The sequence below is a fragment of the Salmo salar genome, chromosome 19, assembly GCF_965601325.2.
Source record: "Salmo salar chromosome 19, fSalSal1, whole genome shotgun sequence".
Classification (NCBI taxonomy): domain Eukaryota; kingdom Metazoa; phylum Chordata; class Actinopteri; order Salmoniformes; family Salmonidae; genus Salmo; species Salmo salar.
Genome location: NC_138309.1, coordinates 30914043 through 30930603, shown reverse-complemented (window position 1 = coordinate 30930603; position 16561 = coordinate 30914043). Strand labels below are relative to the sequence as shown.

Below are 16561 nucleotides of genomic sequence, written 5' to 3'. Positions count from 1 at the left end.
TAAAGGACATAAGAGTCTGCTTGGAGTTTGCCAAAAGGCACGTAAAGGACTCTCAAACCATGAGAAACAAGATTATCTGGTCTGATGAAACCAAGATTGAACTCTTTGACCTGAATGCCAAGCGTCACGTCTGCAGGAAACCAGGTACCATCCCTACGGTGAAGCATGGTGGTGGTAGCATCATGCTGTGGGGATGTTTTTCAGGGGCAGGAACTGGGAGACTAGTCAGGATCAAGGGAAATATGAACGGATCACAGTACAGGGAGATCCTTGATGAAAACCTGCTCCGGCGTGCTCAGGACCTCAGACTAGGGCGAAGGTTCACCTTCCAACAGGACAACGACCTTAAGCACACAGCCAAGACAACACAGAAGGGGCTTCGGGACAAGTCTCTGAATGTCCTTGAGTGGCCCAGCCAGAGCCTGGACTTGAACCCGATCAAACATCTCTGGACAGACCAGAAAATAGCTTTGCAGCGACGCTCCCCATCCAACCTGACAGAGCTTGAGAGGATCTGCAGAGAAGAATGGGAGAAACTCCACAAATACTGGTGTGCCAAGCTTGTAGCGTCATACCCAAGAAGACTCAAGGCTGTAATTGCTGCCAAACATGCTTCAACAAAATACTGAATAAAGGGTCTGAATACTTATGTAAATGTTTTTTAGATTTTTATAAATTTGCAAACATTTCTAAAAACCTGTTTTTGCTTTGTCATTATGTCATCATTTGATCCATTTTACAATAAGGTTGTAACGTAACAGAATGTGGAAAAACTGAAGGGGTCTGAATACTTTCCGAATGCACTGCATACCAATACGTTATGTATAGATGGACTTCAAATATTTTTACATACGAATCATAAGGAATTATTATGAATTATAATAGTAACAATTGAATAAGGAGAATTAAATCCAACATACAAGCTGTGCTTATTTAGGTGACCATTTTGGGACTTGGGGAAATATAGGGCTGAATATATTATTAGTGTCTATATATTATTATGTATAGACACAGAGCAGCATATTTCCATCTTTCACAACCATCTCGATATTTCAGGAAGTGACTCCACCCCTCCTCCTGCGAACAAGATGTCACCTTTATCCAACAAGTTTGAGGGCATTCCACAGCAGCAAAGGTACATAGACATCCATTTTGGATGCAGGCATTTAGAATATTTTCCAGAATATTGTTTAGGTATAATAGCCAGATTGAGAGTTTTGATCTGATGGTCATGTTTCATTAACTTCATATAACCATCTGTTTTTTTAGCACTACTTCTAGCAACACAAAGTCTACACTTGGTCCAAGGGTTCTACCCAAACTACCTCAGAAAGGTACGTTGAAATGGGATTAGCAATGCCTATAACTGAAAGTGGGAGCACATTATTTGTGGCATATGGCCCAGCATTAGAGTCAGCATATGTTTAATATAGTACTTGTGTCCTGGTTCTTCTCTTAGTGGCACTGCGTAAGATCGACACCCTACACCCATCTATGGACAAACCTGGCCTGCCTCCGGAGGTGCTCCAGAAATCCCCTCCCGGACCTGAATGCCTAACAAAAGCCATCCTTCCCGACAAGCCCCAACTAGGGGACCTTCTCCCCAAACCCCAGCTCTCTGAACTGCCCCCTAAACCTGGAGAACTGCCCCCCAAGCCCCAGCTCTCCAACCTCCCACCCAAACCCCAGCTAGGGGACCTACCGCCCAAACCCCAGCTCAAAGACCTACCCCCCAAGCCTCAGCTCTCCCAAGACGGCCATCTGAAACCAGGGGCAGCAGATCTGCCCATTCCGAGACCACCCCCTGGAGAGCTTGCGCCGAAGGCCCAGCCCCCCGACTCACCGGTGGCTAATCAACAGGCAGAGACGGAGAGCCCGTCCCCCCAGGGCAGCGAGGACACCAATGGGAGCCCGGCGTGTGCTCCAGAGACACCAGTGCCCTTGCCCCGGAAGATCAACACGGTAAAGTTCACTCAAGGACACACAGCAGAAACCATAGTGCTTTTCTGGTATTATTGAGTAAAATAGGTAGTTCTGCAAATAGTAGTGGGTTCCCACTGGTGGGTTGTGGCCAGTTCCTCTTGGGTTGAGGCCACAGACAGGGTTGTGGTGGCATTGTTAATTGGTGGGTCACAACACAGAATGTTTTAGCAACCAGACCAGTCCACATACTATTGACTTGTCTCTAGTGACATTTTGGTAATGTTCATGTGTGTGTTTAGGGGAAGACCAAATCTCGGCGGGTGAAGACAATCTATGACTGCCAGGCTGACAACGATGACGAGCTGACGTTTGTGGAGGGAGAGGTGATCATAGTGACAGGAGAGGAGGACGGGGAGTGGTGGGTGAGTAACGGCCCCCTAGAAGGCTCACTGGTGCTACACTTAAACTGTTACACCCTTACTGGTGTTACCCTAACCCATTTTCAGCCTAACAGGCTCCTTGGTGTTACCTTAACCTAGTCCCAACCTAGCAGGCTCACTGGTGTTACCTTAAACTAGTCCCAACCTAGCAGGCTCCCTGGTGTTACCTTAACTAGTTACAACTTTGCCGTACTCACAGCCAAACAGACCTTATTGCAGGCTAAACATTGAACAAGAACACTGTTCAGTGCGGTTGCCCTCACCTAACACCTTATCGCTCTCTCTCTCTCTCTGTTTCCTTTCAGATCGGCCACATTGAAGGGCAGACGGAAAGGAAAGGGGCGTTCCCAATGTCCTTTGTCCACATCCTAAGTGAATGACAGCCAGATGAGGCTTGCACTATAACCCCCCACCCACCCTCACCCCTAGTAGTATCCCTGTTCTGTAAATAGCTACTGTAACAACATATGAAACCAGTGTGCTAAAAAAAAAAACACAAGAAACCCAAGTAGGCTCAACTAGCCACTGGATGCTGAGCACATCCATGTTGTAAATAAAATGAGTATTCTTACCAGTATTATCTTAACCTTAGAGCACGGCCTATGGCTACCATAGCCACTCTCAAAACCTAGCACTTACCCTAAAGTCTATGTTCATGCTGTTACTGTGTGTTATATATATATATATATATGTATGTATATATATATTTCTGTGTGTGTGTGTATATACATGTTTTATTGTACAACCATGTACAATTATACATGTGCTCTCTGCCTGCCAGATATCAGGGCAGCCGTGTTTGAATATTATCTGTAATCATTTTACTGGTGGTCATCACTGATATCATTGCTTGCATTTCTGGAGAAGGACAAATATGAAAGAAACCATGTCACTCGTCTCTCACCATTTCGTCATCCTACACCCCATTAGACTGAAGAGATTCTCATGTCTCCAACTGAAACCTACCATGATAACTCATGATGAAATAAGTATTAATTCAGTGTATTCCTTGTCGTTGCTCGCTTTGTGGTGCACATGTATTAGGATTGTTTCAGTATCACACCTGCTGCTACTGTATGGTGGGATATAAGAAGCCCCTGTGGAACCTCACAGGTCACCAGTAGTTCTCTCCTCTTAACACCGTTTCACTGTGTGACCAGTCATCTCCACCCTACTATGTAGACCTTTCTGTGCATGGTAGAAACATGACTGGAATTGAGCAGTGCTATTTAAAAAAGCCACTCAGGGTTTGAAGAACCACTTCTGATCGCTACTAACACTCATGCGTACATGGGAAGGTTAATGAGGTCAGTCTAAGCAATATTTGGGGAGAATTCTCAGATGGCCTAGGGAGAGATTTGAACAAATGTCCATTGACACTTCAAACCCATACAGGGTTAAGTCAATCAGGATTTATACATGGGATACGTCATAAGTGCCACTGTTTAGACAAACTAAGATGTAGCCGGTGTGGACATTCAAATTCATCCAGAAAGAGGCAGTCGAGCAAAAATAGAGTTTGCCTAGCCCAGCGTTATCCTTAGAACGCGGAGTACTTTTTGGACAGGTCATTGCAAATAGATGGAACTGATAGATGTGTTCTTTACTCCCCATTGACTAATTCCTCTGGTTTACACTCCATGTAAAGGAATATCAACCCCAATCATTCCATTGTATTAAAGTGTTTTGTTGTAATGGATTTGAATCAGTTGCCTTCTTTATATGCCAATAGTAAGAATAAATGTCACCAACCTAGCTGCCTTAATTATACTAATGCAAAACGAGAACAGCATGTACAGAAACTAACACTTATGTAGTCACTTCTAAAGAAAAAGTTGTACAAGATTCGCTACTAATGTACAGAACTTCAGTGAAAGTAAAATACTTCCGTCTGAAGCTTTTTGCACATTTCAACATTGCAGTCTAAAATGCAACAGGCCATTCAATTCCTTAAGTCATTCCAGAGGAGTTGTAATATGGTCTGTGTGTAAGCTTGTGTAGAGGAATCAGGCACAGGACAGCAGATATGAGTAAATAAACGTAATTTACTCAAAATAGACAAATACAATACAATAAAGCGAGGCCACGTAACGGACCGTATAACATACAAACAATTACTCAAACATAGGGGAACAGAGGGTTAAATAATGAACTAGTAATTGGGGAATTGAAACCAGGTGTGTAAGACAAAGACAAAAATGGAAAATGAAAAGTGGATCGGCGATGGCTAGAAGGCCGGTGACGTCGACTGCCGAACGCCGCCCGAACAAGGAGAGGGACCGACTTCAGCGGAAGTCGTGACAGGAGTCAAACGTAAAAGCAACTTCACATTCAAAAACAGTGCTTTGTGTTGCAACACACACAGTCAACTTGATGCTTCAAGCTCTTTTCATAACAGAACTGGTAAACTAAAATTCACTCATTTTGAGACATGGCCTTTCTGTGCGTGCTTCTTTGATCCTTATCCACTGACTTGATGACTCCCAGAGCAAACGTTTGCTTCAAGTACCTTGCTGCAAACCGACCTGAAGGAAGGAACACAGTATTGCCATGTAATTGTAAAAACCGAAGTCAGCCATAATCTAGATGGGGAGCACCTGGTGAACAAGCAGCCATTTGTAAAAAAGACCAGACATGTACATGAAGGAAGGAAAGCCATGTGCTAGTAAAACATTTGATCTAGAAAATGTTATGCAGTAACAGCTACAATTTCTAAGCTTACTGCCAGTACCCTGAAAAGATGGTGAGAAGTGTAGTGTACCTAAAGGAGGGTAGGTGAAGAAGCTCTCCACACAGAGGGGTCTGTTGGGGATCATCTTGACAGTGGCAGCATCTCCAGACTGCAGGATCTGGGGAAAGTCCTCTAGTGTCTTCCCTGTGCGACGGTCAAGCTTCTCCTTCAGCTCTGCAAAGCGGCAGGTCACGTGGGTGATGTGGTAGTCCAACACAGGCGAGTAGCCTGTCTTGATTTTGCCAGGATGGTTCAGATTATGAGCTGTGGGAAGTAATACAGAATTAAATGAGCACAGTACAGTACAATGTTCTCAGCCACATCTTCGCAGCGGAAGTTCTTCACAGACATGTTCTTGATGTTGAAGCCCACGTTGTGACCGGGCCCAGCCAGCTCCAGACCCTGGTGGTGCATCTGAATGGACTTGACCTCTGCAGTAAGCTTTGCAGGGGAGAACGACAGGATCATGCTAGGCTTCAGAATCCCAGTCTTGATCTTCCACACTGGAAGCGTGCCCACTCCTGCAGCACAGAGAAGAGACAACTACTCCGTTTTTCCCCCCCAGTAGATTTCTCCCATTTGCATGCCTCTCCGGTCTCCTGACTTTCCAGCCTTTGAACAATGGCATCTACACAGCAGACATCTTTATAAATTAAATCAAAATTCTCACTTTCTGAGATGGGAGAATATGCTTGACCCCGGTCCAGCCCGAGATTGGAAGGAATTACACAGCAGTGGGATCGTAGCTGATTCTTGAGGAAAATGCTCATGTTTTGGGTCACTTTGTCAAAGTGTTTCTGGCTGTTTGGTGGCTCAGTCACATCCATCTTGTTCACTGCGACAATTATTTGTTTGACACCGAGCGTGTAGGCGAGCAAGGCATGCTCCCTGGTCTGGCCATACCGGCCTCGAACTTCCCTCTGACAGCAGACACCACCAGAAGGGCAACATCAGCCTGAAATGAAAGGTGAACAAAGGCACAAGATTAGGTTACCACCAAGACCAATCATTCGCATTGGCCTAAACTAGGGATAGACAACTAGTCCTATGGGGACTGATTGGTGTCACTTTTGCCCCAGCCGAACACACCAGACTCCAAATCTCAACATCTTCAGTTTAGAATGCAATTACTTTAACCAGCTAGGGATGGGAAAAAGTGTGAAACCACACCAACTCCCGAGGACTGGAGTTTCCCCATCCCTGGCCTAAACTGCAAACCCCCACAGGCAGATAGGCTACCATGGACAGCTTACCTGTGATGTCCCAGTGATCATGTTCTTGATGAAATTACGATGGCCTGGAGCATAAACTATCATAACGGCGTATTTGTGGGTGTTGAATTTCAACAATGAAATGTCAATGGTTATTCCTCACTCCCTCTCCCAGGCATATTTGAAAGAGCTCTTACCCATCTGTAGGAGGATAAATTAAATTAGCTACAATTGCAGTTGCTCAAGGAAATGTAACTGATGTTGCTCCAATTAGTTTGCTTGCTATTTGTTCCTTACCTGGGCTGCAGTATTCTCGTACAACAATACAAAGTTCAAAATTATTGCACATGCGGACTACTCTGAAGTGCGCATGTGCAATAACTTTGGAGGCCAGCATCCCGGAGTCGTGTGCTTCACTCTTGACGTTGAGACTGGTGTTTTGTGGGTACTATTTAATGAAGCTGCAGGTTGAGGACTTGTGAGGTGTCTGTTTCTCAAACTAGACACTAATGTACTTGTCCTCTTGCTCAGTTGTGCACTGGGGCCTCCCACTCCTCTTTCTATTCTGGTTAGAGACAGTTTGCACTGTTCTGTGAAGGGAGTGGTACATAGTGTTGTACGAGATCTTCAGTTTCTTGGCAATTTCTCACATAGAATAGCCTTCATTTTGCAGAACAAGAATAGACTGATGAGTTTCAGAAGAAAGGTCTTTTTTTCTGGCCATTTTGAGCCTGTAATCGAACCCACACATGCTGATGCTAATCTAAAGAAGTCCAGTTTTATTGCTTCTTTAATCAGAACAACAGTTTTCAGCTGTGCTAACAATTGCAAAAGGGTTTTCTAATGATCAATTAGCCTTTTAAAATGATAAACTTGGATTAGCTAACACAACGTGCCATTGGAACACAGGAGTGATGGTTGCTGATAATGGGCCTCTGTACGCCTATGTAGATGTTCCATAAAAAAATCTGCCATTTCTGGCTATAATAGTCATTTACAACATTAACAATGTCTACACTGTATTTCTGATCAATTTGATGTTATTTTAATGTACCAAAAAAAATGATTTTCTTTCAAAAACAAGGACATTTCTAAGTGACCCCAAACTTTTGAAAAGTGTATGTAGCAATCTGTCAGTCGATGACAGTCGACAACGTAGCACGCAACCATTGGTTGATGCATGATGCATGCAACATCTGAGCAGCGGAACACGACCAAGAGCTTCCTTGCTAGCAGGCAGCCTTGGGGAATGTGATTACCACGACAACAGCCATAAACAAACAGCCACTTCAAACAGAGATCGCTACATTGTCAAACAGAGATCGCTACATTGTCAAACAGAAATCATTACATTTCATCTAGGCCAAAGGTAGTCCGTCTTCCATCTGTTTTCCATTAACAAGCGCTGTAGCATGGAAATGTAGGCCCGTGTGGGAACCCTAACACTATACGATTTTAATCAATTAAACGTTTTGTTTTTTAAAATTATTTCCCACTGATATGAAAGATAAGGTCCTTATGCTTCCAAAACTGTACCACAAGCGATGCGTGTTAATGTTCAGACCGAGCATTTGATATTGTTATTATTTTATTTGAATGATTATTTCATTGGCAAAGTGGGCAAATTTAGGAAGGAAATGCCAACCACGAACAGTGAGCCATCGTCTTCATGCATCAAAAAACTAATAATGAAAGAAAAACAGTGTAAGTTAGAATTTTGTAAAGTTAGGGTGGATTTTGTGAAGAGGTGGGGAAATGATTGTTATCTATCAATAATGACAAACCTGGCATTGCCGAGTTATTGTAGATAGAAAGCTACTGAGGATGTTAGCTGACTCTATCTGTCATATCTTTAATCTGAATTTAAAGGAAAGTGTTTGTCCTCAGGCCAGCTCCTAGAAAACTGTTGGAAAAAAATGTGTTTGACTAAATACAATGCTGCAGGCTCTAGTTTGATCTTATCTTGATTATTGTCCAGTCATATGTTCAAGTGCTGCAAAGAAGGACCTAGTTAAGCTGCATCGGTCCAGAACAGAGCAGCCTGTTTTTCTCTTCATTATAAATCAGGGGGCTAATATCAATACTATGCATGCCAGTCTCTCCTGGATAAGAGTTGAGGAAAGACTGACTGCATCGCTTCTTGTTTTTATAAGAAACATTAATGTGTTGGAAATTCCAACTTGTTTGCATAGTCAACTTACACACAGGACTGACACATTCACTTACCCTATGAGACAAGCCACCAGGGGTCTTTTCACAGTCCCCAGGTCCAGAATAAATTCAAGGCAACATACATTATTATACATAGCCATGATAGCATGGCTCTCCCTGTGGAGCTACAAAGCTCCACAGCGGAGATTGGAGTATCTGTCCATAGGACCACTTTAAGCCGTACACTACACAGAGCTGGGCTTTACGGAAGAGTGGCCAGAAAAAAATAAGCAAACATGTTTGGTGTTCGGCAAAAGGCATGTAGGAGACTCCCCAAACATATGGAAATATCATGACTCAAGGCGAGACCCAGATGCAGCCACAGGAGGAAGATGGTTGGAGTCTTACAATGTTTATTAATCCAAAAGGAGTAGTCAAGAGAATGGTCGTGGACAGGCAAAAGGTCAAAACGAGATCAGAGTACAGGAGGTCAGATGAGACTAAAATTGAGCTTTTTGGCCAACAAGGAAGACACTATGTCTGGCGCAAACCCAACGCCTCTCATCACCCCGAGAATACCATCCCCACAGTGAAGCATGGTGGTGCAGCATCATGCTGTGGGGATGTTTTTCATTGGCAGGGACTGGGAAACTGGTCAAATTGAAGGAATGATGGATGGCGCTAAATACAGGGAAATTCTTGAGGGAAACCTGTTTCAGTCTTCCAGAGATTTGAGACTGGGATGGAGGTTCATCTTCCAGCAGCACAATGACCCTAAGCATACTGCTAAAGCAACACTTGAGTGGTTTAAGGGGAAACATTTAAATGTCTTGGAATGGCCTAGTAAAAGCCTAGACCTCAATCCAATTGAGAATCTGTGGTATGACTTAAAGATTGCTGTACACCAGTGGAACCCATCCAACTTCAAGGAGCTGGAGCAGTTTTGCCTTGAAGAATGGGCAAAAATCCCAGTGGCTAGATGTGCCAAGCTTATAGAGACATATCACAAGATACTTGCAGCTGGGGGTGAATAGTTATGCATGCTCAAGTTCTGTTTTTTTTTGTCTTATTTCTTGTTTCTTTCACAATAAAAAATATTTTGCATCATCAAAGTGGTAGGCATGTTGTGTTAATCAAATGATACAACCCCCCCCAAACATCCATTTTAATTCCAGGTTGTAAGGCAACAAAAGAGGAAAAATGCCAAGGGGGGTGAATACTTTCGTAAGCCACTGTATGTGCACCCCATCATTGCACTCTCTCTTGCTCTGCTGTGTGTGCATGATGTGCCTCTTGCTAGCTGTCACTCAAATGGTGGGAAATGTAGGGACAATGGCGCAACACAGCTTCCAGAAAAATAGTCTCTTTCAAATTAAGGATTTCGTGGCAAATTGCGATGCTACATGTGGGTGCTGCTATGGTGACCAGTGAGATGAGATAAGGCGGGGCTTTGCCTAGCAAAGACTTATAGATGACCTGGAGCAAGTGGGTTTGGCGACGAATATGTAGCGAGGGCCAGCCAACGAGAACATACAGGTCACAGTGGTGGGTAGTATATTGGGCTTTGGTGACAAAACAGATGGCACTGTGATAGACTGCATCCAATTTGCTGAGTAGAGTGTTGGAGGCTATTTTGTAAATGACATCGCCGAAGTCAAGGTTCGGTAGGATAGTCAGTTTTACGAGGGTATGTTTGGCAGCATGAGTGAAGGATGCTTTGTTGCGAAATAGGATGCCGATTCTAGATTTAATTTTGGATTGGAGATGATTGATGTGAGTCTGGAAGGAGAGTTTACAGTCTAACCAGACACCTAGGTATTTGTAGTTGTCCACAAATTCTAAGTTAGAACCATCCAGAGAAGTGATGCTGGACGGGCAGGCAGGTGCTGGTAGCGATCGGTTGAAGAGCATGCATTTAGTTAGTTACTTGCATAGTTACTTGCATAGTTAGTTACTTGCATTTAAGAGCAGTTTGAGGCCACGGAATGAACTACACATTGAATGTATGTATGAATGTATGAACTACACATTGACACATCCAGACTAAAGTGGGAGGTGTAGCCCTTTCCTGCAGTCCAATGACCTAGTGGCCTCATGGGTGGAATGTTATTAACATTTTTAATAATTTCCTAATTAATAAACATATATTTTTTTTAACTGCCGGAAATCCTGTGCTTCTATGTCAAACAGTTGTGTTATATTTCAGTCTTTTGTCATGTATATAAAGTGTAATATTGGGATGCAAACTCAACATGTAATACATTTCAACTCTATATCTGACATGGTACAGGTGTCTTTTTTAAAATCCCATAACCATGTGTGTGAGGTGTATACTTTTGTTTCAAAGTGTATTTGTTTATGACTACCAAGAAACACTCTGTATGACCCTGATTTAGCCCACTGCAATAAAAGGTTATTAAAAAATACTTAGTAGTCACCAAAGTTCCTTTGTCTTTAACCCCTACCCTATGCCTAACCTAAAGCATAACCCTTACCTAAACCTAACCTTAAACCTTAACCCTAACCTTAACCACAGAGTTTCTAAACCCAGAGGCCCAACATCTTGAGACATCCCGGAATGCTTGCGAAGCAGACTTGGCAGACCAGACAATATTCCCTAAAAACACTCCTCTTTGATACAGCTAAAACCGGAAGTGACTTTTTCGTAGCAGGATAGAACTTACGCAACAGATTGTTCACTTCATTCATTGAGCAGAGGATAATTAACATAGCAGGTTAGGATATAAGGTTAAGGTTAGGAAAAGGGTTGGTGTTAGTGAAAATTCTCTCCTAATCTGCTGCTAAAAGTCACTTCTGGTAGTAGCTGTATCAAGTGGCGTTTTTAGGAAGTCTCAGACCGGGGATGAGAAGCCAATGAGAGTAGTGAACAATTCTTACTTAGTTAATTTCCTTGAAATCTAAAGGCACAACCTAGATTTGAGCCAACATCTTAAGTAGCTGAACATGTTATTATTCCAACCTCACGTTTGAATGGTAAGGCGAAAGCAACCAACTGTGTTGAAGAAAGTTGAGGAGTGAAGTCGGGGAAGGTGCATCTGTGACAGAACGTCGGACAGTAACAGTAAGGTTTGTTTATAAAGTCGAATAAACATGTCTCCAACCACCATATTACACAATCACACAAACTGAAACCATGTAGATTCAACTAGTGAGAGAGAGCATCAAATATCACAATAATTTGTATACACTCAGAGGCCAGTTTATTAGGTATGTGGCTGTGGCTGGTTATATAAAGCAGGCAGAGGGGCATTGAGGCATTCAGTTACTGTTCGATTGAAAGTTAGAATGGGCAATTCGAGTGACCTAAGCGATTTAGAGAATGGTATGATCATTGGTGCATGAGTCCATGGCTCCATCCTTCCTGGTGTCAATGGTACTAAACTGGTGGCGGTGGTGTAATGGTGTAGGGAATGTTTTCCTGGCACATGTTAGGTCCCTTGATAACATTTGAGCAAAGTGTCCATACCCCGAAGAATTCCAGCAGTTCTGGATGTACTAGATGGGTGTACCTAATTAACTGGCCACTGAGTGTATATGTGAATCGTAGCAGTTGGTTCTGTTTCAGTCATGTCTTTGGTCACGTTCGCGTGGGTCAAACAAATCAAATCAATGTTTTTATTTGTCACATGTTTTGTAGTGCTTACAGGATGAAGAACAGTTTCTAAGACTGTGTATCTAAGGCTCTGGCCTGTCCAAGAAGTGAGGGTAAACTGCTATCCACTTAATTGTTTTAATTATTATTTTGGGGATAAGGGAGGGTCACATGTTTGTTTTTTCAAGCGTTCAGGGAGGGTTTAGGTAAAATATATTTTGCTGAAGGGAGGGCCATCCATTTACATTTTCATTTTGGAGAGGTCTGATTTTCTCCATGTAACCTTTATTATAAATAACGTTCACTCCCTAAATGCTTTAAAATTCACAAAAAGCTGATGAAGAGTATCTCATAGAACAAAACATATAAGATCTCCCAAGCCTGTGTTTCCCACAGACTTCATTTTCTGCGTTTATCCCAAAAACTCTACAAAAGCACAATTTATTTCCACATAGGCTTTGTCCAACGAACCATGGAGTTTCTGAAAAAATGTTTTTGCTTTGTCATTATGGGCTATTGTGTGTAGATTGATGAGGGGGGGAAATGATTTAGTCCATTTTAGAATAAGGCTGTAACATAACAAAATGTGGAAAAAGTCAAGGGATCTGAATACTTTCCGAATGCACTGTACATGACAACAGGAATAGAAATTAAGCTCGCCCGAGGCTAGTACTTTTCAGACTGGGCTAGTAGACAATGTGCCAAACTAAACTGACACAGCAGTGAAATTTTGCCTTTACAAACATTGCATCCCACAGATTTAGGACCTGAATGTTACCAGGGCTGGTAGAAATCATGGAATGCTGGCCAGTGCCCAAAATCCTTATGTTCCATCCCTGCATATCAGTCCCTTTCAGACGACCCCCCTATCATTGTTGGTTCTCCTCAGTGACCTCATAGCTGAGGGTTTTAACTTCCCTCTTGAGAATTACAATCAGAAGTACAGTCATATAGCTCATTGCAATACTTCATCCCTTCTGGGAAATAGTACCCTAGACTGTCCTGATCATCTACTTGAACATTCCAGATAATTCCTCCATCCCAGTAGAAATGTCTCGTCCACATAGCAGGATTTAGGATGTGCAGATAGACCAAAGACCAGTCTATTTTACCGTTACTATAGTCTAGTCTGTGGATTATGGTGTTTTAATATATACAGTATGTTACCATTTTAGTTATTAACTTAGCTAGCTAGTAAAGGTAACTTTCTTTTCTTTTTTTCAGACGGGTGGACCGGAAATCCAGTGACAACACTTGGGTCTTCAGGTGCCATTTTCCAGTGGGAAAGAAAAATGGTCCTGTATTTACCAGAAAAGGTGCTCATCCTCCATGGCGGAAGAGGAAGATCCGGACAGTTGATTGGGAAACAAGAACAAACAATAAGACATGAGGATTGGGTGTTGAGGGACCACTTGTCACATTGTCCAATGTGAGTTTGTGTTATAATAAAGAATGCGTTTTCTGTCCAGATAAAGATGGTGATATAGCATTGAAAAAGATACACCACTGACCACGTCTCTTTGTTTTCCATTACAACAGAGTGCATCCCTCAGGCCTTCCGGTACATGGATAACCTGTGCCAGTGTGATCCTATCGCAATAGTCCAGTTGTAGACTACAGCAGATCGAGCTTGTGGACGGACAGCTCAGTAGCTCATCAAATGTGATACAATATAGTGTACAACAATACATTTGAAGATATATCTGCACAGTATGTTTGTCATGTTTGTCTATGGTTCTCATGACTTATGATTGGGTGTTGAGGGACTACTTCTCACATTGTCCAAGGTGGGTTTGTGTTACGATAAATAATTTGTTTTCTGTCCAGATGAAGATGGTAATACAGTTTTGAAAAAGATCCACCACTGACCATTCATTTAAATATTGTCAGTTAATCATTCCACTTAAACTGGCTGGCTAGTTAGCTGACAAATAAACATACTGTGCAGATATATCTACAAATTCACCTGGCTAAATTATAGTTTGAGGAGTGACATAATGCTGTAATGATACATTTTTAAATGGGCTGGTTTAACAGCAAAATGAGCTAAATGGAAATATCTGCTAACTACTTTAATTATTGCATTATTGCAAATGCTCAGGCAGCTGCCATTTTCCAAATGGCCCTGCATTTACCAGAAAAGGAAGCTCCACACAATGAAGGGGGTAAGAAATAATTTAAACATCACAGATATAAGTTCTCAGACCAGCCATTGTGATTGAACGTACATTAAATACATTACTTTAGTTGGCTGCTTTGAGCAAAACTTGTATGTATTGTAACCTATTCTGGGAGCCTAGTGTGTGTGTGTGAACTATGTGGAATATTTTTGGACCTTAGGCTTCCTTGAAAACAGGTACTGACAGGAGGCGCGACAAGAACGCTGATCCAGTGCCCCCCCCTCAAAAAAACTGATTGGAATAAAACCTTAAGATAAGAACAAAAACTGATTTGTATGCAAAAACAATTTATAAGATATTTACAGATGTTCACTGTTGCAGTGACAACTTTGGGAGCATGTGGTCCTTGAAAAACTCCTCTAGTCCAGCAATATGAGTCTGCCAGAGGTCGTCACGCTGGATGGGGATGGTGATGGAGGCTTTGGTGGTCCACTCAATGAAGAAGCAACTGTCCCTTCTAGTGGAGCGGCCCTTGGACCTGGTGCCAGTAAGGATGATCTTCACGGAGGCGGTAAGACCCTCACTCCTCATTGTTATAGAAATCCTTCAACTTCACTGGGTCTTCAATGGTAAAGTCCCTTGCACCATACGGACACTTGACCTCCACCACTGCTGTGGTGCCCACCAGACCATCTGGTGAGGTACCCAGGATCCCAGACCCTGTGACCCAAAGCCCTGACTCCTGCACATCCATCCCTGTAGCCATTTTGAATGCCTTGATGCCCTCCTCTTCATTATCTGTACCCCACTTTACAGACAACACCCCATCCAACAACTGTGATCGGAGGACCCTTTTTTTAGCAGCGACGGAGTAATGCGCTTGGCCCTAACCACTGCTACAAAATTGCTGGATGTCAACCTCCTCTTCTCATGGTGTGCCAGTTGGGGTTGGTGCTCTGTCAAACGGTTGCCTGCTGTATAGCGTCCTGCTGCTCCACTGGCAGCACCATGCCAGCCAAGATGCCTGCATGCCCTAGGTGCCCTTATTTTTTAACAATGTCCGGTACAGACAGGTTGTTATGGCTCAGGTTGAAGGAGCCATGCCAATCCACTGAACCTGCACCAGAGACTGTTCCTTAGCCACTGAAGATCCTCTTCTGTGGGCTCTCGGGACAGAGGGTTGTAGTCTTCTGCAGGGTACAAGTCCTCCACTGACTGCACCTGGTTGGGCACGACTGGCTTCCTCTACTCGCATTCCACAAACATACAGCCAATATTGTGAACAGCAAAAATAGCCAATGCAGCCACATGGCTAAACTTATGAGCTCCACGGCAGCATTCACATGTGGTAGATAGAATAGCCCGGTCACCTATAGAGAACTGCCAAGAGAAAGGATTTTAAGTGCCACGTGCCTTTCAATGCATGACTTTGAACACCATGAACTGCATTTGTTGTAAGAAATGTGTTATATAAAGTTTGATTTAATTGATGACATTGCAGCTGTAGAATATTTAATAAACAGTAACTTTCATGAGCCTTCCCTGTAGCTCAGTTGGTAGAGCATGGTGTTTGCAACACCAGGGTTGTGGGTTCGATACCCACGGGGGGCCAGCAGAAAAAAAATGTTTATGAAATTGTATGAAATGTATGCATTCACTACTGTAAGTCGCTCTGGATAAGAGCGTCTGCTAAATGACTAAAATGTAAATGTAATGAGGACAAGTGCAGTTTTTCCATAAACTTTTAATTGATTACTTGGGATTTTATCACGTGACATACTGTATCAATCATACAGTGGGAAGGATCCTATAAATCAAGACTGTGTGAATGCATATACCACTCAGAATAAATAAATACTGTGTCTTTGAAGATTTGTCTCTGGTCAGGCAACTACAATACAGACTGTATGTCTAAGCAAAGTCAATTCTGAATGTCAATAGATTTTTAGATTCATTCTCATCAATAACAACATTCTAGAACTAAGTTACTGTATTACTCATTCCTTCTGACAGAGCTGGTGTAACTGAGTCAGGAATATAGGCCTCCTTGCTCGCACACGCTTTTTCAGTTCTGCCCACAAATTTTCTATAGGATTGAGATCAGGGCTTTGTGATGGCCACTCCAATACCTTGACTTTGTTGTCCTTAAGCCATTTTTCCACAACTTTGGAAGTATGCTTGGGCTCATTGTCCATTTGGAAGACCCATTTGCGACCAAGCTTTAACTTCCTGACTGATGTCTTGAGATGTTGCTTCAATATATCCACATAATTTTCCTCCCTCATAATGCCATCTATTTTGTGAAGTGCACCAGTCCCTCCTGCAGCGAAGCACCCCCACAACATGATGCTGCCACCCCGTGCTTCACGGTT

General features: G+C 42.8%; 1 protein-coding gene and 1 pseudogene across 6 annotated transcripts in view; one reads left to right on the top strand and one right to left on the bottom strand.

The window, feature by feature from the left end:
* The window catches only part of LOC106578677 (arf-GAP with SH3 domain, ANK repeat and PH domain-containing protein 1), a 74796-nt gene extending 70734 nt beyond the window's left edge, over positions 1–4062 (top strand). For all 6 annotated transcript variants that reach the window (XM_082965689.1, XM_014157767.3, XM_082965690.1 and 3 more), the window contains 5 exons: positions 1057–1135; positions 1270–1334; positions 1460–1962; positions 2223–2345; positions 2669–4062. In XM_082965689.1, coding sequence (XP_082821815.1) covers positions 1057–1135; positions 1270–1334; positions 1460–1962; positions 2223–2345; positions 2669–2743 — 845 coding nt within the window. In that variant the 3' untranslated portion in view covers positions 2744–4062. The remainder of the gene's footprint in view (positions 1–1056; positions 1136–1269; positions 1335–1459; positions 1963–2222; positions 2346–2668) is intronic.
* Positions 4063–4945: 883 nt separating this feature from the next.
* Positions 4946–6320, bottom strand: LOC106578711 (elongation factor 1-alpha pseudogene; annotated as a pseudogene).
* Positions 6321–16561: the final 10241 nt, after the last annotated feature.